The sequence below is a fragment of the Carassius gibelio genome, chromosome B19 (genome assembly GCF_023724105.1).
Source record: "Carassius gibelio isolate Cgi1373 ecotype wild population from Czech Republic chromosome B19, carGib1.2-hapl.c, whole genome shotgun sequence".
In the NCBI taxonomy this organism is placed as follows: Eukaryota; Metazoa; Chordata; class Actinopteri; order Cypriniformes; family Cyprinidae; genus Carassius; species Carassius gibelio.
Genome location: NC_068414.1, coordinates 20,624,075 through 20,649,832, shown reverse-complemented (window position 1 = coordinate 20,649,832; position 25,758 = coordinate 20,624,075). Strand labels below are relative to the sequence as shown.

Here is a 25,758-nt window from a genome sequence, read left to right as displayed (position 1 = left end):
TGCAGGTGAAATTAAGTGATGGTGGTTTACTGTTGCAAAGTGTGCCTCAAGAAACATCATGCCTGATATGTTTGAAGATATTACTTATATAAAAAAAAAAAAAACAGGATCCATGAAGTACATCTTAAAATCTAGAATTCATCTTATTGTGAATATTGAGTGATTCCTCAGCAAACTCACCTCAGATTTGCATGGAGACCAGGCGCTGTACCTCCAGCTGTAGCAGGGTTTAACAGGACAGGGCTTCCACTGTTCCAGCTGTGGGGAACATGGCCGGCCATCTCCCTGAGAGGCCTGGATCACAGTTCTCCTTCTCCAGAGCTTCCCTACAAAAAACATCGAAAGAAAAACAGATGTGTTTCACGATGCCGCACTGCATTGTTGTTCGTATTTGAAAACCCTTAGTATTCGAGGTACGCTGCGGTCACAAAATAACATTTTCTATTAGACATGACTAATGTTATTTTAAATTCACTCACATACTGGAAGCACAACTCCCTGGTTTTTCTCATGCTGGCTTTAAGATGATGCTTTAACATCAAGCAAAGTGACTCCTCGAATGAAATAAAGGCTTTTACAGTAAGTGAATCATCTCATGTTACACACACACACTAATCTCAGGTAACTCAATCCCCCTCCAACGGAAAGCCAAAAACAATACGTGACCTGAAAGTCTTTCTTTCTGTGTAGTAATGTTCCACCCATCTGTGAATAACTTAATCTGCCAGGCATTCTTCAAGCCTAATTCCAGGCCCTGAAACCTCTCTGAATATTCATCTCCCCCCGTCTTGATTTTCTTAAATCGATTCTGCGGGGCTGAGGAGAGGGATGGAGAGAAATGGAGTCTAGGCTCTTTCAGGCAGAATGCATCCTGCTGTTTACGAGTGGCGCCCAGGGAATGCTTGGAACAAAACTCTGCACCCCTCTTCCATAAGAACGATTATTTTGCAGGGCAAGAACTAAATAAAAAAACCTTCATAAAACTTCAGAACACGTGTTACTAAAGTTATACAAGTGGTTAAAGGTACTTAAAGGTATTGATGTATACTCCTAGAAAGAGTTAAATACCACTGCTAAACCTAAAATTAATGCCCACTCTTTTCTTAAGTAGTGTTAGCTAATGTTAAGATCTAAAGTGGGTTTCTCTCCATGTATGATCCCATGTTCAGCTGTCTTCATGGATATGGTTTGGGTCATTAAAAAGGCTGCATTTATGTGATCAAAAATAAAGGACAAACTGTAGTATTGTAAAATATCTATACAGTTTCTGTTTTAATATATATTCCTGCGATGGGAAAGCTGAATAATCTCAGCAGCCTTTACTGTAGTCTTCGGTGTCACATTATCTTCAGGAATCCTTCTAAAGTGCTGATTTGGTGCTTAAGAATTAACTATCAGTGCAATTTGAGCACATTTATGGTTGGTTAAACTGGATGTCAGGTGGTTTCTGAATACCACGCAGGTTTTGGCACTGAATTACTACAGCACAAGTAATTCCAAAAGGTCATCAGGCCCAGCAGAAGCGATTCTGTGTTGTGGTCTGTTACTAACTTCTTTGCGGTTAGTTTTATCATGAAAAGGGCCAGATGTACACAACCTCGAAGGGTACGGCTAGGCATTTCGTAATGTTAAACATGAACATAGCCCAGTCCTTGGCTGACATGTTGCCCAGAAGCTAGTTGTAGCAGATACGATTCATCTTCACCGCAGTCTGCTGTGATGGACCATCCCTTCGGAGAATCCTCTGTGAAGCTCCACGCTTTCCAGCAGCCACAAACCAAATCAGCTCCCAGTGCCCCGCATCCTCTTTTTATATGCTGGTTTCAGTTGGGAAAACTGTACATACACAAGTGCTTGTGTGCCTTTGTGAGTTTTTAGCTGTAGGGATTGCTCATTCTCTCAGTTCTCTTTCGCTCTTTCTTTTTATCTCTTCCTGTCTCTTCTGGTGGCCAAGGCACCAGGTTTAGGGCAAATAGCATAACCAGTGTGCCTCAGGATAGCCAATGCAGGACGTTTAACACATGGCTCCACTCACAACTGGGTCTTCATTAGCTTTGCATAACTGCATAATATATTAAATAATAATATTTAATAAATACTGTACAATAATCCTAATATTACAAAAAAACAACGACAAAAAAAATACTAATAACTATTCATATATTTCTACCAAATGAAAGTCACTTTGTGTGAATAATTATACGGACAAATAAATAAAATGAGACACAAGTAATGTGCAGAAAAATGAAGGGAGAAAAACATACAAAATACAGGATATGATATCATAGATATAACCCCCATGACTGTATCAAAGTCAGTCTCATTTAAGCTTTCACCACAAAACAAATAAATTAATTAATTAAATAAATGATATTCATTGATTAATAACTCATGGTATCTTGCCGCCTGGGGACAGATTAAAGATGCCATGATGAACTAAACCAGCACAGGTTTCATGTAGCGGCAGGGTTTGCTCCAGCAGTCGCTGGCCATTGGCTCTCAAAGACCTTGTGTAGCGGAGTGGTCTCTTAGGCCCCGAGCACACAAACATAATGGACCCCTAATCAATCGTCAGAGCAGATGGAATTACACTCAACGACATCATTATCCTCCTCTCAAATGCTGCTTCTGGGCGTTAACACAATGGTTCTCAGACCATAAATGTTTGGTGGTTTTAGCAAATGCTTTGGTGATTCTAAAACAGCAGAGAGCTCAGTATAATTCCCTAAAACTTGTCATTTGAGGAACCAGTCATGTTAGTTAACATCAAAGACCAACGTTCTGGACCACAAGACCCAAGGACCCTCCTGAGGCTTTTGATTTTGTCTGAAACAGACCGACTGACTGCTGAGAGTGTGAATTAACCAAGCCATGCAAATTTAATAATGTCACAAAAACTGTGAAATTTTTGTGTGCTCTGGCATAAATCCAGCTTGAGATCAAGGTCTTCCATAAAAAGCGTTGGCTTACCTGCAAGACCGCAGGTGTGAGAGCATTCAGACCAGGACGACCAATCAGACAGCTGGCAGTTGACAGGGCACTCGACCACACAGGAAGCATTCATCTGCCATTTTTTCTCAAGACCAAGCTAAAAGAAACAAAAATCAACTTAGTTAAGTGGATGTACAACAGAAGCATCACTTGTAAACTTGACTTTTGAACAGAAAAGTACCTCCTCGCAAAACTTGAGGTCCACAGACTTGCCATCACTGCGAACACAGTCAAGCATGCGTGTTTTGAATCCAACCCCACATACGGCTCGTTCACTCAGCTGACATGTGCTCCAGTCTGGATGAGAATTATAATAATAATAATAAAAAAAAAAAAATTCTCATTTTCTTCTGACCAGTTATTCCAAATTAACCTTTTTCCTTTTATCATGGGAAATTCAACAAAAACTTTGATGAAAACCTTGAACTGAAAAATAACAACACTTAACTAAAAAAAAAAAAAAAAAAAAAAAAAAAAAAATTAGAAATGTTGCTTTGGCAACTTTGTTTACTATTTTTACTAAAATTACTAAAACTACTAACTAAAACTAAAACTTAAACTGAAATAAAGCTAGAAAGAAATACTGATTTTTGAAAATAATAATAATAATAATGACGGAATAAATAATAATAATAATAATAATAATTATTATTAAAATAAAAATGGAAATATAAAAATAAAAGTTAATAAATACTAATAGAATATTACTAAAACATAATACTAAAATAACACTTAATACTAAAATACTATTTAGCATCTTATTTCTTCCATGTGTGAAATAGTGATAAAAAATTATTCTTAGAGGGTAAAAATAATCTAAAATGTTTTATTTATATTTTATTCTAATAATCTGGCAGCAAGCATGTTCTAGTTAAGATTCAGTCAATATTTACCTGTAATATTATAGGAGTAATAGAAGCAGTTGGTGTTCAGGGTGCATGTTTCTTTCTCTGTAGTTGAAGGACACTGTTTCTCTGCCCCAGGCTGACGTATAGGGCTGGCAGTCCTCTGCCTTGTACTATTCAAATTGCATGGCTTCAAAAAAACATAGCTTTCAATGAATAAACGATGATCAATGAATAACAAATGAACAATCAAATGGACAAAAGAGAGGACATCTTGAAATATTCAGCATATGTGAGCGGAATCATTTTGCTTTCACATTTTCCTTGTTATTTCAGAAGTTGGCAGCTCTTTCTGAGGAAAATAATTCCTCTCTGATATAATGTGTAAGAAGTTTTAAGCCTTCCCGCATTTTCACGGCAGGGATACTCTCAGTATCCATGGCAATTAGCTACCCTTGCAGTTTAGTGGCAGCGTGCCTGGAAATCACACTGAGACAGACGTGAGTAACCCTCCCCCTGAGAGTTTCCCTCAATAATGCCTATACACACACTTATGCCACAGCAAGGGATTTCATGTGTGAACTCGCAAATCGCCAATCCTCGGTTTTCTTACTTTGCTGTGTATTTACTGACTGCCGGTGCATGGCTGACCAAAAATACTCAATTTGGTGTTGAGCAGCTCTGAAGAACATGCGGTGTCTCAAACCTTCCTCTACAGGAGGTGGAAAAATATGAGGAAGAGGTACCAGCCATGCATTTAAATTTATCATATAAAGGCTGGGCTTTCAGGGGACCTTCGCACTGAAAAGCGTTGCATCAGACACACCAAGGAGTAATGGTAGAGCTGATTATCCATCATAAAACTATAGTGGTAAATAAGATTGTGTGCTCTATTGAACATTAGATGTGTTTTCTTATTTAAACCAGGAGTCATCTTAAATTATCACCAGTAATTTATGGAGTGCCACAAGGATCTGTCCTAGGTCCTCTGCTATTTTAAATATACATGTTACCCCTTGGTATTATAAAAAAATACAGAATTAGTTTCCACTGTTATGCTGATGATACTCAACTACCGTATTTTCCGGACTATAAGTCACACTTTTTTTCATAGTTTGGCTGGTCCTGCGATTTATAGTCAGGTGCGATTTATTTATCAAAATTAATTTGACATGAACCGAGAGAAATTAACTAAGAGAAAACATTACCGTCTACATCCGCAAGAGGGTGCTCTATGCTGCTCAGTGCTCCTGTAGTCTACACTGAGCAGCGTAGAGCGCCCTCTCGCGGCTGTAGACTGTAATGTTTTCTCTTGGTTTTTGGTTCTAAATGAATGCGATTTATAGTCCAGTGCGACTTATATATGTTTTTTTCCTCATCATGACGTATTTTTGGACTGATGCGACTTATACTCAGATGTGACTTATAGTCCGAAAAATAAGGTATATATCTCAACAAGACCAGATGAAACGTCTATATTATCTAAGCTAACAGTGCATTAAAAATGTAAAAGATTGGATGACAAATAATTTTCTTCTACTGAATTCGGATAAGACAGAGACATTTCTGCCATATGTACATCAATTTGACATAGTCACCACTGATGAACTACTACTAAATATATTGTAGAAACTTAATTTTATGTAAAGCTGCTTTGCATTGATGTGTATTGTGAAAAGTGCTATACAAATAAACTTGAATGTGTTCCTTATCAATGTTTCCTCTCACCAATGGGCATCGACTCCAAGGGCCCCAGTCAGTTAAAACACAGTCCCCAGGACAGGGCAACTTGCTCTCTCTGGCTCCAAGCGGCATCTCCTCTGGATCACAGAGATAGTCTTCTACAGGGTCTGAAGGTCCATCAACAGTGTTCTGCATGCACCTTCATGAAAATAAACATCTATTAGGATTACCATGCACTTTCTTTCTAAAAAGCCGTGTTAAGTAGTGTTGCTAATGTAGTTGTTTGAGATAGTCATACCTGACTTTCCTTGTCTGTACACCTTCCCCACAGTTCTCCTTCAGATCAACATTACTGACCTTCCAGACGCTCCATGGCTCAGCCACCCAGACATACTGACTGCAGTCGCTCAGACATGGTACCACTTCATACACCTGAGAAACACCACAGAGGTTTCACCGACATAATATTTACTGTATGAGCTAGGGTGACCACCCGTCCCGCGTAGCACCCACAAATTGAGACTGTGTCACGCATAATCAATGCTTGCTCAATAAAAGTTGGTTGCTCTATATCCTCGAGCCCCAGGCATCCAAACGAACATTACTTGACAGTTCAGCACACTACTGTTGCCACACCCACCCCTCAGTTGAACTGCTGAAGACTAGGTTGTTGTCAACTTTTTTGTTGTTGCCATGACAGCGCATGCACGTGCATACCAGACACACTGGGAAGGAAATTTTATATGCATGCTTTCCAATTCGAAAATGGAGAAAGTGAGGCACCGCCATCATCAATTAAAAAAAGAGAAGGTGTGTCCGGTTTCAAACGTTTTTTTTTTTTGAGCCTGCCTTTACTAACATGCAAGTTCACCATCCTTTTCTCCCCCTTCTCGTTCTGTGAACCTCTGGAGTTGTGAGTTTAGACTTTTTTTTTCAACTGTTCCTGTGGAGTTGAGCAACTACAATTCATTTTAATCCTATAATTTTATATTATAATTGATTTCAAGTAAATAAATTGTAATGAAAAATAAATAAAATAGCTAAAGTAAATCGTAAGTGGAAGTGTATCTGTCAATTTTGTCATAAGCATATATCAGTAGTTACACTTTTAGGGGAATAGGGCATTATTAATATACCATGTAAGGTGGTATGTGCTAGAAATGGGTAAACCACTATCAGTGAGTCTGCCCATGGTGTGGGGGCACCGCCGCGCAAGGCAGTGTCCCACATTGTCCCTCAGAAACATACCCCTTGTCCCCCCTTCGGCTTATTAGCAGGTGGTCAACCTAGTATGAGCCAAGCCAATCAAGTTAATAATGTGTCCTGTCCCTTTGAAGATCACTACTATGTCCTTGGACCTTAAATCATGCAGTATATTCATCAAGAACTTGAATTAATAATTGATCAAAAAATTATGAATTAGCATTAAAAAAAATTACCATTCCAAAATAATTGGTTAATCACGTGAACCATCATCAATCATTTAAAACCTTAGACTTTTACCTGAGCCTGTTGCAGAATTCCCGCCATGATAAGAGAGAGAGAGAGAGAAAGAGAGAGAGAGAAAGAGAAAGAAGTTGTTATATGCCATTTATTAGTCACTTCCAAAACCTCAGAAGATCGTATGAAGCTGTGTAAATTCACATAATTTTAGCCTAGCAATCTTTAATGCTCTAAAGCTACGATGCACAAACAATATCCCATGAATATATAAACATATTAGAAAACCACATTGCTGTGCATTAAAGAAATATGTTATTCCGTTTTGTTCTTTGATCAAAAATTTACAGCAGCCCAGTAATTAATAATTAAAACAAGACAAGCACATATTCATTAAAATAATATAACAGGCTCCCTGTATACCTGATTGACATGGTCCAGTTTGGGGCAGGGTCTGCCACCGTTATAAGGTTTCTCCCGAAGCCACTTGGACCGTACTTTGACCCCACTGCCACAAGACTTACTGCAACGGGACCAGTTGGACCACTCGCTGAGCTTACAGTCAGATGGACATGGGATGATACATGCTTCCTCTATGTAACCTACAAGAGATAAGAGAGATGGATGAAACTTAGTGTTTCTATCATAGTAAATCAAACCAGCATGATACAGTTATGATGCTGGTTAATGGAGTTAGTTTAATAAATTGTGACAGATGAAACAGCATGTTAAAGCAGTGTAAAGGTCAAGGTTGTGGCATTTGAACTGATATGGTCTGCTGAAGTTTAATTTTACATCACAACTTGCAAAGGTCATGGTATTTTTCTAGAATGGGAAAACTGCACGAGACAGCTCAAGTCCTGAACATTTCCGAGGATTATTCCAACAGCAAGAATAAGGTTTTAAGAATTCCATGTTAAGTGCTCCATTATATGCTGCTCCTTCAAACCTACAAGCACAGCAATATCAGATTTAAAATGGATGACTGATGTAAAAAAATAAAAAAATAAAATAAAAAGCTGAGCAAACATAATGGAAGGTTGCTGTTGAAAAAGTAGATGGGATCCCAAATGATCAAGAAACAGGAACATAAATTATATATTACATGTATATTACATTAAAACATTATATTATATCATATCATATCATATCATATCATATAGGGCTGGGCGATATCAAAAAAAAAAAAAAGATATCTCGATATTGTCAAAATTTGTGATATGTTTGCATTTGCATTTAAATAATAATAAAAAAAAAAAAGATTTTCTTTTGCCCATAAAAAAATAAATAAAAAAATTTAGATTAAGCAGCTTATTTAAGCAGTTAAAACAATCTAGAACAAGAGATCAGTTACTGCTTTTTATTAAATGAATACATGTAGGCCTATAATTGAAGCAGTGCAAATTAAGTACAGAAAGTGCATTCTGTCAACTTTTTAGTGGATGCATGGACCTCCACATTAATTGCTCCAGAGGAGGGAAAAATGGAATTCTAGATAATTTGTAAGAAAATTACATTTTTTAAATTCAAATTAAGAAAAAAAAACCCCACTAAATTTAAATTAAATGTAAATCTTATTTTAATTAAATTACCTTACCAAAATTATAGCTTCACTAAATAAATAAAGTTAAATTATTAACAAATAAAATATTTTTCATATTTTATTAAAAGCCTTACTCAATCAAAACTCATTCAGTTTTGTCTTACATAGCCTGCTAAACTGGATAACACAAGATCATTCCAAGAAAAAATAAAAATAAAAATTAAGGATATCTGTGTATATACTTTTGAACCAAAATCCCTATCACAGAAACTTCTCATAGTTGGATTAAAGACACTCAACACCTCTTACAGATTGCCTTGGGCAACATGTCAGTCTGACAGCCTCACAAAATGGCAACTACGCTTCAAATCATGAGGGGTATGGGGTCTGATTGGAGTGAGGGATGTCTCAGAGGAAGCAGGAAGAGAACGAGAGGAGGCAGAGAGAGAGAAACACCTTGCCTCTGTCAGCACATCTTCACTCTAGAGACGCCGAGTCTTTGAACCAGTCTCAGACCTCCAGCTGAGAGCGTACAATCCATACTAGAGGATTGTGACTCATAAAGAGAGAGGTCTTAACGTCATAGAGCTCCTGCATTGGCCACGGGATTCCACATGCTTTCATCTAATGCTGTAGTTTGCCACAGTCTAATCTCGGGCTCAGAGGAACGGATTGCCAACTGCTCGTTCCTGAGCTTCTTGCTGCAAGAGGTGGCGAGGGTTGCAGAGCGGAATTCGATTACGAACACTGTTGTGGAAAGCTTATGTTCTATTAAGACAAGCTCTTTGATTTCTTTACTTGGGAAGGACTCACTAGAAGGAAATGTTTTGATAGACTAATGATAGATACATGCTTTAGTCCAACATTACGTAAATAAACTTGATTAAAATTGATTTTTCATTTCTCTTCCTTTTAAAGAACTACTATTTAAATCAATATATGTTTACATTAGAAACAAAATTATATAATATATTAATGTACATCTTGTTGGACAAAAAGCGAGTTTATGAAACAACGCTTTTTGCTGTATAAGCATACATTTTGTATCGAATAGGCATTTCGTCCACACGGATCTGGCATTTTGGGAGAGTGAAAGCATTATTTTTCAAACCGTGTCCCAGCTTGGCTAAATTTTAAAACGCTGCCCTTCCGTTTTCATGTAGAGAGTGAATATATTAATATATAGTCGATATATTTTCTGAAAAGATGACATCATCAGCCCACATCTCACCCCTCCACTACGTCACGAAACAGAAACAAAAACATGAACAAACACTGAACAATTGTCTTTTATTAACTAACATTAACACAGATTAATAAATGTATTGGTCCATGATTGTTTGTATACAGTTCGCAAGGTTTATGTGGATAGTCCAAGTCTTCTTCTCCATTTTTAGTGCATCTCTTTGGGAGAATTACAGCACCACATACTGGTCTGGCATCTATACTACACCGTTTTGTGTCTGCTCTGTGGTTTAGTGTGGACGCAGATATTTATTGAGACAAGGGGGAAAAAAAATATCGGCTAGCGAAAGCTCTGGCTTCGTGTGGACGTAGCCTAAATTTTCATTTAAGAAAACAATACATGATATATATTAAATTAAGAAGAAGAAAATAATATAAAAAAGACAAAAATTGAATATTTGCACTCATATGTATTGTTATTTTTGTAAAAATAGATTATTTTTAAGAGGTATGAAATTATTATTTTGTCAAATTTTTAGCATAAATAAAACAATATTAAAAGTAATATCTTTGTTGTATTATTTGGTGTAAAAAAAGTTGAGCAAAATGAATGAACATACGAAAATACTGCCTAAATTTACAAGATGATATTTTTTGTAAAAAAAAAAAAAAAAAAAGCAGAGAAACAAATAAATAAATAAAACAAAAATTCTTAATATACTACAAAGTATATCAATGATATCCCAATCAATGACGTGAGAGGGACAAACTGTTTGTGTGACCAATAGCAGATGGGGTAGTAAATGAATCATTATTTTTACAAGGGTTGATACCCATCGGCTTTTTTCACCCACCGTGACTGTTGCAGCGTGAAGTCTCCACGAGGCGGTTGTCCTGGTCATAGCACACCATGGCTTGAAACCGGTAACCCTGGCCACACTCCTTGATATCTCCTTGAACTTTCATACCCAAAAGGCCCTCTACTCGCCCACCCTCGGGCAGGATGCAGTCGGACCAGTTCCCCACGGGCTGGGCATTGTACTTGTTGCAGGGGCAGTACTGGGTTTCACTCAGAGGATACATCTGTGTGTTTTTACATTGTTCTCTCTTTTTGCTTTTACCTGTGCCAGAAAAATCACACAAACATACAGCATTAGGGATATGAAAGCAGATAGAAATATGTTTTAAATTCCAGGGATATAAATATTTTGTAATAATACAATACGGAATGTACCACTAACAGAATGATCCTGTGATAATATCTAACTCCTGTGGTCAGAACACACTGATCTGGTAATCGTGAGTAAGTAGACTTATCCAGATTGAAAGACCTATTGCACTAATCTTATGTAATCCTTTTGTAAAGTTACTTGAATTACAGCAGGTCTTCCAAAGGGCGAACCGGTCTTTGGCACACACATTGTATTTTGTTAACCTCTAAATAACCAACTAAGCTTCTCATGCTAAAAGTTAAACCACATTTCTGGCTCAGCTGAGGTACAGGTATACACATCTAATAAAAAAATAAAATTTTTCAACACCGAGGCTTTTCCTTTGTACATACACATAACAAATCTGCTGAGAAAATTCATCAAAATATTTAAAATTCAAAATATTTGTTAAGCAATTACAGGACTTATTCTGCATGTAGTTCTGTGACAGACGCATTTCTTCTATGCTTTATTTTTTTTTCTGTTTTCACAGCTTTCAGATCGCAGGAATAAATAACATTTTAAAATATATTTTATCAATTATAAATGCATGTGTAAAATACAATAAAATAAATGTGTTTACAATGATGTAAATTATGATATTGCATCTGAAGGAATCATAAAGCAAATGGAAAGCGTCAAAGATGTAGGTGAGAAGATCCTTTTTGTAGACTTGGCATCAGGAAGTCTTAAGAATTAGACTTGCTGATCCAGCACTTACCAACAAGAGTCCTTTTCCTAGTTCGGACCCCCACACAATCAGCAGCGCAGGATGAGAATTTGGACCAGGTGGTCAGCTGGCAGTCGTCCTGGCATGGAAGCTGGCAGGACTGAGTGAGTTGAGGCATAGGACCTGCAAACTTAAGACAGGCCGCGCTGTCTGCAGGCCCTCCATCCAACTTTTTACACGATACGGCTGAGGGAAAAAAGAAGGAAGAGATCATAAACCTACTGTACCTACCAGAAAAAGAAAACAAAACTAAAAAGGGACAACATTTCTCTCAGTTAAATATCAGTCGACTCTCACCAATAAAGCCACACACAGTGAATAAAGATAAGCATCTTGTGATGGATTACACGAGAGGGCGGTTAAATGCCTATTGACTTGAGTAGCCGGATGGCTCCAGATTTCTATCATTGAATGAGGGTGAAAGCTATTGTATTGGATTTCTTTTTCAGACATGCCGGTGTATTGAGAGATCCTATTACAGGTAATGCGTTTTAATGCGAGCAGTGCTGAGAAGTTGATATATAAAGAAGCTTTTTGCAGTACTATGTGATTTTTAAAACAACCTGCAGACTGTACTTGTTCTTTCACTGCGCACACCATCCATTTTTAGAAGCTGATACCGCATTTCTCTTTTAATACAGTTAAAAATTTTAACCCTAGTAAAAGGTTCCCAAATAAAAATGCATTTATGTCAGTAAAGCCTTCCATATGCGATAAATGCATCTCTGTCAGTGATATAGTATCAAAAATGTCTGTCTCCAGGCGTATATAACACAAGACTCTCATCTTTCGTTTTCAGATACTGTATGTTTTTCAGTCACACCACATTAATGGGCTGAATCTGAACCCAGAAAGGGTTTACTGGTAAGAGTCAGAGCAAAGGATATCGCTTGTGACTGCTTCAGACAGCTTTCCGAATCTCTGAAAGAATATTTCATTTAAATCCAGAAGCGTTTACACAGCCCTTTGATGGTAACACTCAGCCACAGATCGAATTACTACCAATCTCATGCGTTTACCCCATGTTTAACAGTCTCCCCAGATTCAGTGTGAAGCACTGCAACAAGCAGCTCCTAAGTTTTCTTGACATTGACGAGTGTTTTTCTGTACCTCTAGCCTGTAGTCCTGGTCCACAGGTCTCTTGTGCTCCAGGACTGTCCTGACGAATGGTCCAGGGCACCAACTGACACCTGCGCCACTTGTGGGTTTTCCACCTATAGCAAAAAAAAATACATTGATATATATCTATAAGTAAAACTTAAAAGTGCCCTCTCTCTCATGCTCTCTGTCTATATCATTTCAGTCCAGGAATTTCATAACATTTCTGTACTATAATTGCAAACAGAGGTGTTATGTTCACCTGTAGCCTGGACAAACAGATGAGGCATCACACTCCTTCTCCTGGAAGAGCACTTCTGGACAGTCTTGGCCCCCGTTAGCTGGAAGCTGAATGATGATGCGTTTCCTTGACTGCTTCTTTTTGATGACACCACCTGGATATACACAAGATAATATTAAACTGCCATGAATAAATATAGAAAATATAGCAAAAACGCCATTTCTAATCAGTACACAAATCTCTGTATGACTGTGTTGCGTTTAACTATGTTTTGTTATCCAACCTTAGCTCTTTATAGTTCTGAAAATCTCAGTACATTCCAACTACCATGAGTTTTATGGGTCAAAGACTTCCATTTTAAGTTAAATTGAAGATTGAAATGATGATAATGAGGTCACAATTCTCCGCTTTTGATTTTTGGTTAACTCTGTTCAGTGATTCATACTCTATGACTGAAGTTCTTCACTGGGTGAAGGCCGCATCTATAAATATGTGCATATTATTATTCATTCTTTCCATACTGTTTTCTCACTGTTCTTTCACAAAGCTCAAACTTTGAGGGTAGTTCTCTTTGTAAATAATAATGACATACATAAAATATTTATTGTAAATGTAACAAGTACTGCAAAAAAGCAAATTAATGAGGGAATTGAAAATCTACTCAGTGTTCAGTGAAGAAGAAACTGTCAGGCAGATGGTCTTTATAAAGCCAATATTTGATACAAAACACATTGGAGTGTGACATATACTCAAGAAAAAATAAGAAATGCATTGCTTGTATGCTTCATATAACAAATGGCTCAGATATTGGCAGCTTCTTTTAATATTTGTTCTGGTTCCTACAGGCAGAGTTGCCAAGCAACACTTCCTCTTTCCAGTGTTGATAGCATGCGATTATGGGACCAAAGAGTTCATTTCTAAACACTTCTTCTGATAGAATGCTGAAAGTTACCAATATTTCTTTATGTACTGATGTCAGTAAACTTCAGCCTTCAATAAACAATAATAATACTAGTTTTACAGTATATTCAAGCTTCATAAGTGTGTGCAAATAAGTACTGTACCTGTCTGGCAAGAGGAAGGGCAAGGTGTCCAGTCACTGTAAGGAGTGACAATGCAGTCTCTCTTGCAGGGCAGAAGACACGGCCTTACAGTCTCTGGACGCAGACTCTCTGGACACCTGCATAAACAAACAAACAACAAACAAACATATATATATATATACTAATATATATATATTAGTGATTTATATATTACGCAGCAAAATTGATAATGATAAGAAATATTTCTTGAGCAGCAAATGAGAATATTACATGATTTCTGAAGGATCATGTGACACTAAAGACTAAAGATGGCTGTTAAAAATGCAGCTTTGCCATCACAAGAATAATTTAGATTTTAAAACACATTCAAATTTTAATATATCATTTTAAACAATAAATTTTCACAATCCTTAACTGTACTTTTATCAAATAAATGCAGCCTTGAAGATGGAGTTCTTTCAAAAACATAAAGAAAATAATCTTTTGAACAGTAGCGTATACATAAACAGCAGAAAGTAAATGTGATTTCACCCTCAAATATCACATTTTCGTCTTCATTATATGTCTCTGCACATTCTACACTTCTTTCTCCTACCTCTCTCTCTCTCTCTCTCTCTATCCCTGCATCATTCTAATATCCTTGCTTCTTTCACATGAAATCTCATAACGATCAGCATGTGGCTCACGTGTGTATATCTGCGTGTGTATATGAATGTGTAGATCAGTGTGTAAAGCCCAGCACATGAATAACCCCGAGAAGAAAGAGGGCCTCATTTCCATTGCCAGCATGGGGTCCCTGAGCTACACACACTGTTTCCACAGCCACTGACAGAATAATGCCACTATTAAACTGAATAAATAAACAGATCATTTATTTTCTCAGTAGACGCCTTCGGGGAAAGACCAGATACTACTTAAACTACCGGCTGAGAACTCATCATCTTAAAGTCTCTATCTGTCAATAATGATCAAGCACCAGACATCGAGATTGACTTTAATAAACAGAATACATAACCTGCTTCAATATCTGCTCCTACACATGCCAAGAAAGATAAATAAACGATAAAAGACCTGAGCTATTCACTTACATTTCCTTATAACAACAACACAGACAAAGAAATCAATTGAAGAATGGATTGAACTGCATGCATTGCATTTACAATGCGATTTATAGGAACACATTTAAAAACACGTACTTCTTAGGTGGCACCTGGCCCACATTGACCCGGACACAAATGACTTTACGCGTCTGCATTCCAACCGTGCAGAACGCCTCATTAGTGCCGACTCCTGTTCCGGTGCGGCTGAGCGAGCTGTTGGCGGACGGAGCGGAGGTGTCCTCTATGCACTGACCCCAGGGTCCCGTCTGCCAGTGGTACACAGTGCAGGGATGATCATTGCAGTTGCGGACCTCCTGCAAGGCGCTGCTGTTGGGGCACTGACCTCCACCTAAAAGATAAAAAGGGTCAGGACGGTGTTGCAATACTGGGTAAATCATAAACCCAAACTGTAAAAAAAACAACAACAAAGCATCTGCATATTGACCTGGTAGTTCACCATTTTGTACATTATTTAGGCAAAATAGTAAATATTGGTAATATAATATGATTAGGAAGTTAGCATCTACAATAAATATTGCAAAACCTATAGTTTCGGTACTGGCTTCTAACTGGTTAATACAACATTCTAGTTTTGCTAAAATCCAAATCCGAAACAGATACGACATGACACCTATTCACCATATTGCTGTCAGCTTCCATAGCACATCATTATTTTTGTTGCATAGCAACATACGGTTTTGCCAGGTAGCATATTTTCTGGCAGAAAAAAATAATAAATAAATAATTTTCAATGACACTGTTGTGACTGTATTCCAAATATTATTTATATCATTTGTATTATTAGTACCTCATTACTTGACTAAATTGCCTAATTTAATAGTAATAGTGAAAAAAATTTGTTTGTTATAACCAATCCAAAATAACATTATATTTAATCCGCTAATATTCCTTCAATAAAAAGCCCATCTCCTGTTTTCTTCCTACATCAAAATCCACACACACAAATATGCTTTGGACTCTTTCTGCTTGGACTCTTTCTGCTAATTAATCTGTGCATATTTCAGTGCAGAAAGTTTAATTATGGATAAAGGACTATTTTGGCTGGAACCAGCTGTTTGAAGTTAAAAACGTCTTGAACCTTTCTTACAAAACAGTTTTCTGCTTCACAAGATGTTAACTGATGGACTGGAGTCGTGTGGATTACTTATGGACCATTGTGATGTTTTTATCAGATGTTTGTTCTCTCATTCTGACGGCACCCATTCTCTGCAAAGGATCCATTGGTGAGCAAGTGAATGCTAAAATTCTACAAATCCATTATGATCCAAATCCAAACTCATTTACATCTTGGATGACATTAGGGTGAGAACATTTTCAGCAAAATGTCAATTATTCCTTTACTTGACATCCTTAATACGATGGTAGAATAGTAAATAAAACATCTAGAAACTGAAATATGAGTGGAGACTAATGCATGAGTCAACCAGGATAAGAGCTACTCCTAGATTTATCTACCAGACTTTACTTGGTTTTCATTACAATCTGCAGTCACACGCAAAGCACCAGAGTCCCCACGGAGCAGTCAGCCATGATCTCAACGGTGTGCATTAACAACCGCACACCGATCAATGAGAAGATGGTAAACCGGTGAATGAACAAACCATGCATCAAGAAGTGCTCCTTGTTCGAGAGCAGCAAAAATAATGAATAATTGACTCATCCTTTGTAGCATTGCAGAACACAGTCCTACAGTATCTAATTTATTAAACAGTTATCGACTATTATCACACACTTCATTAGACATGTGAGAACCATTAGAAAGCACTTGCTGTTAACAGCACAGACACAATAATGGCCATGAAAGTGAGAAAAAAACTCTTTCCATTTACCAGAGGGTTATTTGCCTTCCAAAGCATCTCGTAGTGATTCAGGGCATGCCAGGGCAATGCATTAGCAGAGCTTCAGAAAGCTGCAGCAGAATCACATTGTTTCAAATGGGGATTAACACTCCCTCCGGTTATTCATTGACCTGTGACTCAGATGAAGACTAATCCTTTGTACAATTACAAAAGTGAGTCCATGCACAGCTCAGAGTAATTGCATGTTCTTGGTCCATCGCTGTACCATTAAGAGCTACAGTTCATATTGCAGCTCCAGTCATCTTCCTTTAGTTTTGTGTTAAGCTTCTCTTGATGCAGTACGCAGTGAAGTCTGCATGACATCCTCAAAAAGAAACGGTGCATCTGAAATTTTTAAGCCGTCCATTTAGAAAGAGCAAATATGGGTTACATACAGTATCTCACCATGCATTGATGTGTAGAATCATAAATATTTTAAGGGTCCATTAAAATTGTATCGTTTTTTATATATCCTAGGCTGTCAGTGGAGGTTTTTCAAGACCCTGAACAAGGGTCACTGACTGGTTTATGACTGAAATGATGCTCAGTCTGGGGATCTGTAAACCTCTGGAATAGTTGCAAAGAAGGTCAAACACACATCGTTTCAGGAATGAACTGAATGCTGACAGAATTTCAAGCAATTTTATGTTACTACATTGCAGCCGGCTCAAAATAAGTCTTACGAGTTCGAGACCAAATTATTACGTAATTTTATATTAGACACGCGAGCAATATAAACTGTCTCTGCTTAACTGTAAATTATTTTAGTTGGTAAGTCTTTTATTTTCTCTGTTTTTAATAGAAGTCTCTTTCTCACCAAGCTTGATCAAATTTTTATTTTATTAAATAAATAATAAGAGTTATTAGAACTGAAAATAACGGGTTTTATATTTTTATATACAGTATTTTAAATTGTAACGTATTCCTATGATGGCAAAGCTGAATTTTTAGCAGCCATTACTCTGGTCTTCAGTGTCGCATGATCCTTTAGAAATCATTTTTGTGGTTCTCAAGAAACATTATCATAAACGTTATTATTAATATTGAAAACATTTTCTTTTTGTGTGTGTGTGTGTGTGTGTGTGTGTGTGTGTCAACATTGTCCCAAATCAGTTCGACCATTCTTTAAGAATTCACTTATTTCTTACTCTTAAAAATTGGGCTGTCAACTGATTCAAATAATCAGGAAAATTATTTCTTTAAAATACCAATTAAACTATCAAAAATTGAGAAAATCTGATAAAAAATACTACATCAAACATATCCAATTAATGTTAGCAACATGAACCAAATATCTTAAAGGAGGGGTGAAATGCTCTTTTTCACTCAATATCCTGTTAATCTTGAGTACCTATAGAGTAGTACTGCATCCTTCATAACTCCAAAAAGTCTTTAGTTTTATTATATTCATAAGAGAAAGATAGTCTGTACCGATTTTTCCAGGAAAAACACGACCGGCTGGAGGCGTGACGTGTGGGCGGAGCTAAAGAATCACGAGCGCCAGTAGGCTTTTGCGTTGAGAGCGTTTGGAAGCTGTGACATTACCGTGAGGAAAAAACCCAAAATCAACCAAAACAAACCATGGCTAACAGTCAGATTCAGCCGTTTATTTATGATCCAGAATCAGATCCCGAGGCTGAAACTGAACGAGAGCAGAAGCAGCAACGACTCGCTCCGAGGGGGGCTCGAACCCGGGTCTCCGGCATGGGAGGGGACGCACTAACAAGGAGGCAGAGATATTTTAAGCAGTTTAAACACCGCCTGCGTTTCCAACACACGATCTTGACCCTTTTTTGTTGGGACTGCATTATCCTTAAGAAATAAACAATGTCAAACTGGGCCTTGTTTGTAAAACAAGCATCTTCGAAATGCAGGGAACAAACAAAAACACTTGCACAGCTCTGTTGATGCTGTTTTTTGGTAATCTGAGCAGGGTTGTCTTGCCCTGGCAACCAAAAACACACTTCTTCTGTGACATTTCGCGACGCTCTTGCTCTGATCAGTGAAGTCTGTTGTGCTCTCAGTGCTCTGCTATACAGGAGCGCGCGCTCTTCCGGCAGACGTGCCCTCAGGACCCATATAAGGAAATTCCGCTCCATCTAACGTCACACAGAGCCATACTCGAAAAAAAACTTTCCGAAACTTGTGACAAACCGAACGTACAACTTAATTTTTAAAACTTTGTCCATGTTTAGCATGGGAATTCAACTCTTTAACAGTGTAAAAACCTCAGTATGCATGAAATAGCATTTCATCCCCACTTTAAAATTCAACTAATATGGATAATCTTAAATTATCAAATTTTCTTTGAAAAAATACTAAAATAAAATAAATAATAAATAAATAATAATAAATAATAATAAATAATAATAAATAAATAAATAATAATAACAACAATAATAAAAGTGGCGAAAAAAATGAATAGACAAAAATGAGGCAACAGGATTGTTTTGATTAAAATTTTCTGCAAATTTTGAGGCAGCTAGGCCCTACTCTGAGAGGCTTATAGCTACACGGACCACAAATGACCAATGCTTCATACTATTCTCTCCATCACCTCACAAAGAGGCAGATGGCAAGCAGAACAGGATCTACTAAACTTCATGCTACTGTCAGCACACACCTGCTTTCTCAGACGCTTGTCATCAATTTGGTTCACCGTCTCCTGAATCGTTTGAAGGCTAATAATCCAAGTATCGCAGCACGTAGCACAATTTGCCACAGGGCAGAAAGCATCATTGCGCATATGTTGTGCAATTTGTGCTAAAACTGTAATATATAAAGCAACCGCACACCACAGATGTACCAAACACACTACCTTTGATTCTGGCACAATCATGACCATAAAATTATGTGATGTTAAAGCAAACCAAGTCGATTTGCTCTCAGTCAGCAGTGCAAGTCCTGTTCCCTCAAGCTGCATATTTGTGGAAATGGATTTCTGGCCGGTGAGTGGTGGAGGGAAGGAAGAGGTTTTAGCCCAAAGCAGCCACTTATCCATCAGTCTATTACACATCAGATACACACTTACAGCCTGAGCTCACCTGAGGTTTGAATCACTTAATGCTCAGAGACCTTCATTACCTTGTGATATGCTTTTTTTGTGCTCACATGGAAGAATGATAAACTAACACAAGGGGACAAGTGCGGTAAGATATTTGCAATCTGCTCATGTCTACTTGAGCAAACAAATTCACATAAGCAGAAAAAAGATGGTGATTGATTATATCTAAACCACCAGGAATCTTTGGAGAGACACTGGCAAACAGTCTAGTTTAAAGACTGTAAGGCTAAATACTTTTAGCAGCATGATGCTCTGAGGAAAAGAAAGCACATGATACACACAGGGCATCAGGTAAAGCAACGCCCCATACTGAACAAAAACACAAAAATGGTGAATTTAGGCTGAAAAAAAAAGAATAATTGACTCCACTGCAAGTCCCTGGTACCTGCTTATAAAATTGCTGAATATAATTACTTTAAATGTTTAACATATTCTCAGTAAAACTCCAGATACTTTATTTTCACTGCTTATGTAAAAAGTTTAATATACACTCTCAAGTATCATAAATAGTACACCTTTGTACTTAATGAGTCCATAGTGGTACCTTAGAGGTACATATTAGAACCTAAAGTGTACATATTAGTGCCAAAAGGTGCAAAAGTGTAACTTTTAAAAGGTACTGCCTCAGTGAAATTAATACATTTATTCAGAAAGGATGCATTGAAATGATCAAAAGTTACAGTAAAGATATTTGTAATGTTACTAAAGATCTAGATGTCAAATAAATGTTGTTCTTCTGAACTTTCTATTCATTAAAGAATAGTTTTCAAAAGTGTTTTTAAGACTGACAATAAGAAATTGCTTGAACTTTAAATCTGCATATAAATAATAATAATAATAATAATAATAATAATAATAATAATAATAATAATAATAATAATAATAATAATAATAATAATAATAATTTTACTACTGCAAAGTACTATCTGTACTCAAGTACTACCTGACTCATAAACTCCAGACACTATATTTGTTTGTTATAATACATTATTGATGATGATTATATGTTGGAATTTATTATTTTGAATTAAGGAGACAGTCATAATGCTTAATTAATTTGCTTTCAAACGTTTTTCAAGGTTTTTAATACTCATACGACTCATAAACAAGACTGCAGGGTGCTGTTTGTTTGTGAGCAGGCTATGCAACACAGTAAGGTACATCATTGTGCAGCTCAGTGAAAATCCAGTTCTGAGAAGTGTTTGAAGATCCTCTGCCCAAACACCAGTTCAACTCACACCATTTTAGTGGAACGAGGGGAATAAGATTGGTTTGACAACAGTAAAAACCCTACCGTCCCCAGCATTGTAGGCCAGAATGGAGCGTGATCTGGTCTGCTTGCCCTCCGAGTTCTTTCCTGAGCAGGTGTTGGAGCACAGAGACCATGAAGTCCAGGGACTGAGCACACAGTCTTTGGGGCAGGGCACCTCACAAAGCACAGGCATGGGAAGGATGGCGTCCCGGCACAGCTGCCTGTCCACGTATTCACCTGAGAACAACAAAACACGGGGTCGGTTAAATTCTGACACCCTAAATAAGGATCCTGGGAAACCATATGAAAGGGCAAATTCTAGCAAATTAAAAACTAATATCCACAACACAAATGGGTTCCAAAAAGACAAAAGTCAAGTCAAGTGAAATCTCACTCATTTGATGTGGTTAAATTGTGTGAACATTAATACACATCTCACTCAGTGCATATAAAGCTACTCACACAGAGAATTCACACTGCAAGTGAACACACACTGAAAACCACCCATTTACACATTAACACTGCATACAGTATATGTATACATAAACCAGAACACTGATAAAATTCAAAGGTCCCAAGACAACATTTGGATGGGCATGTTCACAATTACCCCGATATCATATAAGACCTTAGTGGGCCCCTATTATAATAGGGACATGACAACACTCTCAGTTGTGTCCTTTTTAGTAATGACCCATTGCTAATTTCTAGCATAAAAATCTCCAAGGACAAGGGTAAATTGCATATAGAACCCCTTTGCATAGTAATGGCATGCATTAAGCCCAAAAGTTAGACAGTAGAAAGTAGTTCAGTAGACTTTAATGTGCTTCTTGCTCATGAATTTTAGATTACTCTTTCAATGTCAAACAGGATGTGACAGCTGTGCACCCAAGAGGGACGGTGATCCGGCGATGTTTGCAATCACACAATCACATGTAATTATACATATAATTAAATGCTGTCCAAGAAAAAGCTACTTAACATGTATATTGTGACGTTTTTAGTGTATAAAATTTAACTTAAATCTTTACGTCTTATACATGAAAGGATCAATATTGTTTTAACATTTTATAAAAACAAAATTAATTATTATTAGTTTAATTGTTTTAATAGCAAAAAAATAAAATAAAGCAAAATCAAACAAAAAAAACAAAAAAAAAAAAAAAAAACAAAGCAAAAATAAAAGCTAAACAAACATTAAAAAACACCATAAAAAACAAAACAAACAAACAATCAAAACAAATCAGAGGAAAAAGAAAATCAAACTATCAAAACAAAGTAAAACAAGACAAAACAAAACAAAAAAAAACATACTTTGCTCACAGAGGTTATCTGAAAGACCTAGTTTTTGACACCAACCCCTCTGTGGACTGTGTACCAGCCCCTGTATCGATCGGTGAACCCCACCCCTGAAAAAAAAGCCCAAAGTGACAGAAAACCCACTGAGTCAGATGACACGGTGGGACCCCATGGGACACAACAGATCTATTCTCATCAGCAGCAGACAACAGGAATCGATAATTGAGAGAAGAGGGGAGGCACTAGGGAACAATGAGGAGTGGATGAGATTGGGGTGAGAAAGAATTAGACTTCCGCACACCGCTGGTGTTTATACACAGCATTTCACGTAAAAAACAAACAAACAAAAAAAAAAAACATTCCTAGCAGTTCATTACAGGCAATTATGTGCCTTTTTAGAAGTTCAAAGCTTAGCTTAGCCCATTAGCTGGTCACCATCTTGGATAAAATAAATAAATAATAATAATTAAAAAAGGAAAAGAAAAGAAACGAAAACAGAAAAGAAAATAAGGTTGCACATAAAGCAAATCTCACAGACTTGGGGAAAAACAAATCCACTGTCCTCATGAATAACTCAGAGAGTACATGCTGGGGAAAATGTAATATCAGCTGTACGTCTAGCCCTTATACATCTCAGAGTGTTAAACCTCATCTGCTTCTGACCGTCCCCTGATGGAAAAGTACCAGACAGCATCTGACATTTCCTCTATTGAGCGCTGTCACATTCTGATGAGGCTGCACACTACTCTTCCCAAAGTTAATGAGGGAGAGAGGGAGTTCAGCTAAATGCAGACTGACTCTGAGGGACTAACAGAGTTAATTTCATTTATATAGGCGGCTCGCCACCGGTGCCAGAACAACATATTCACCATCAACCCGTCTGCGAGGCAGGACAAAGATAGAGGTGACCTTGAACAAATCATATTATTCCTCACTACAGCAAGGTATCAGGACTTAAATGGGTCAATGGGTTGCAGGGAGGAACAGAGTAATGGCCAGTGTCTCTTTCAGTTTTTGGATATATGTTTTCATATATTCATATATGGACAAATAATATGAAAACTGTCAAACCACATGATCTCTCTCTCTCTCTCTCTCATTTTGAAACTACATATTTAGTATGTTAATTAAGGCATTTTTGCATTAAGGCAAAATCTGACCCACAAACTACAGTCTAAATCATTAAATCTACAGTCATTACCATTTCAATGACAAAACAAGCAGTGCTATAGCGTGCATCATATTTTATCCCGGCCCATTTTGACCCAAATATATATTCAAGAGGAGAAAATTGAGCTATGCATTTTAGGGTCAATACAGGGTGATCAGTTTCTTTGGCTAATTAAATAGTAATCAAACTGTTTAATAGATGGCTGCTAAAGCTATAGAATCCATGTGCTATATAAAGTACAGTTGTTACACGTGGCATGTTAAGGAAGGTGGTGTCTTTCGTTGGAGGGCCGGGGGGAGGTGGCAGTCGTCTCTGTGGTGACAGCTGAGGCACATGCAGTATGACACCTTCAGTTGGTGTGAATGGGATGCTTGATTATGAGCCTTGCAGAACTGATTGAGTTGCACACACATACATACACACACAGGAGCCTTTCTCTGCCTCTCTCTTTCTGTCCTTACTCTCTGCCTTTCTCTCTCCCCCGAGTCCTCATTAGCGATCTGAATGCTGAGGTTCTGGAATGTCGCAGTAATTGCCATGTCCACACACTGAAATTTACTGGAACAAGGAATGAAATGTGAGGATGTAAAATACAATTACGGTGCGCGCTCATAATTGATTCATTAATGCAAGCCGAGTCGAGCCATTAACAATACGGAAGGCAAAGAAAAAGAAGGCAGAGTTGGTGGTTCTATTTTAACAAATGGTATATTCTACTTGTCCCTCATATCCACAATAATTTAGGGTTAATTATTTCTGATAAGCTTGCTGAATGAACCTATTTCATTTCCACAAGTTGGAGACAGGCTTTCCACTTGGCTTGTTAAAATACCCACTCAGCTATGCTTGAGTCTCTATTATATGAAATTAATTAGATCGGGTGAATCAGAATTGAAGGTTTGCGGCACTGAATTTCGCTCCCTCATCAACCAGAGCGAAGTGTTCATCCATAAAATCACATTAAAAAACTGTTAGTACAACATAGCTGGGTCATTTCATTTCTCAAATATCTATGAAGTTTTAGGCTTTATAAATAATGTAAATCAAAACCAAGACAGATGGGAGATTTTATGGCCCTACATAATTGGATATAAAAGTGGCTTTTGACAAAAGCTTCTCAAACAGTAAGAGTAAACAATGTAATAACTCAGAATCCACAGAGAGCTTAAGCAACACTGAGTCGTTTGTTTTTCATGTTCTTCGTTTGCATGTACAATATTTTTTTTAATGCTTTTGAACGAAGACTGTTAGACTGCGTTTATTTGATTTTTATATATATATATATATATATATATATATATACACACACACACACACACACACACACACACACACACACACACACACACACACACACATATATATATATATATATATATATATATATATATATATATATATATATATATATATATATATATAAATAAAACAGCAATGCTGTGAAATGTAATTTAAAGTAATATTTAAAAAAAATGTAATTTATTCCTGTGATTGATAGCTGATTTTTCTGCATGATAACTCCAGTCACACGATCCTTCAGAAATCATTGTTATATGCTTTTTTAATGATTTTTATGATCTAATATGCTTTTTAATATGATTTTGCTGCTCAAGAATCACTTCTTATTATTATCAATGTTGAAAACAGCATTTTTTTTAGAAACATATTTATTCAGTATTTTTTTGCCGAATAGAACGTTGAAAAGCAATTACCGGTATTTGAAATAGAAATATTTTGTAACACCATAATTGTATTTACTGTCACTTTTGATCAAGTTAATTTGTCCTTGCTGAATTAAAGTATTAATTTCTTTCGTAAAAAAAAAAAAAAAAAAAAAAAAAAACAAGTACTTGAATAAATAAATACTTCTTCAATAATTTACCAATTTACCAAACCTTTTTTGATTAAAATGCTTAAAACAACTTCTGGGTGTTGGAATTAGAATATTTAAAGGGATGTCCATGTTCTCTAATAGTGTTACAACAAGTTACAACCTACATGTG

At 36.9% G+C, this 25,758-nt stretch overlaps 1 protein-coding gene across 2 annotated transcripts in view; it reads right to left on the bottom strand.

The window, feature by feature from the left end:
- The window catches only part of LOC127978928 (thrombospondin type-1 domain-containing protein 7A), a 110,058-nt gene that overhangs the window by 14,678 nt on the left and 69,622 nt on the right, over window positions 1-25,758 (bottom strand). For both annotated transcript variants that reach the window (XM_052583944.1, XM_052583946.1), the window contains exons 7-20: window positions 21,328-21,522; window positions 15,207-15,459; window positions 14,032-14,147; window positions 12,989-13,121; window positions 12,739-12,842; window positions 11,620-11,814; window positions 10,542-10,808; window positions 7,382-7,561; window positions 5,818-5,956; window positions 5,565-5,718; window positions 3,885-4,026; window positions 3,173-3,288; window positions 2,971-3,088; window positions 181-326 (exon numbers count right to left, since the gene is read on the bottom strand). In XM_052583944.1, coding sequence (XP_052439904.1) covers window positions 181-326; window positions 2,971-3,088; window positions 3,173-3,288; window positions 3,885-4,026; window positions 5,565-5,718; window positions 5,818-5,956; window positions 7,382-7,561; window positions 10,542-10,808; window positions 11,620-11,814; window positions 12,739-12,842; window positions 12,989-13,121; window positions 14,032-14,147; window positions 15,207-15,459; window positions 21,328-21,522 — 2,258 coding nt within the window. The remainder of the gene's footprint in view (window positions 1-180; window positions 327-2,970; window positions 3,089-3,172; window positions 3,289-3,884; window positions 4,027-5,564; window positions 5,719-5,817; window positions 5,957-7,381; window positions 7,562-10,541; window positions 10,809-11,619; window positions 11,815-12,738; window positions 12,843-12,988; window positions 13,122-14,031; window positions 14,148-15,206; window positions 15,460-21,327; window positions 21,523-25,758) is intronic.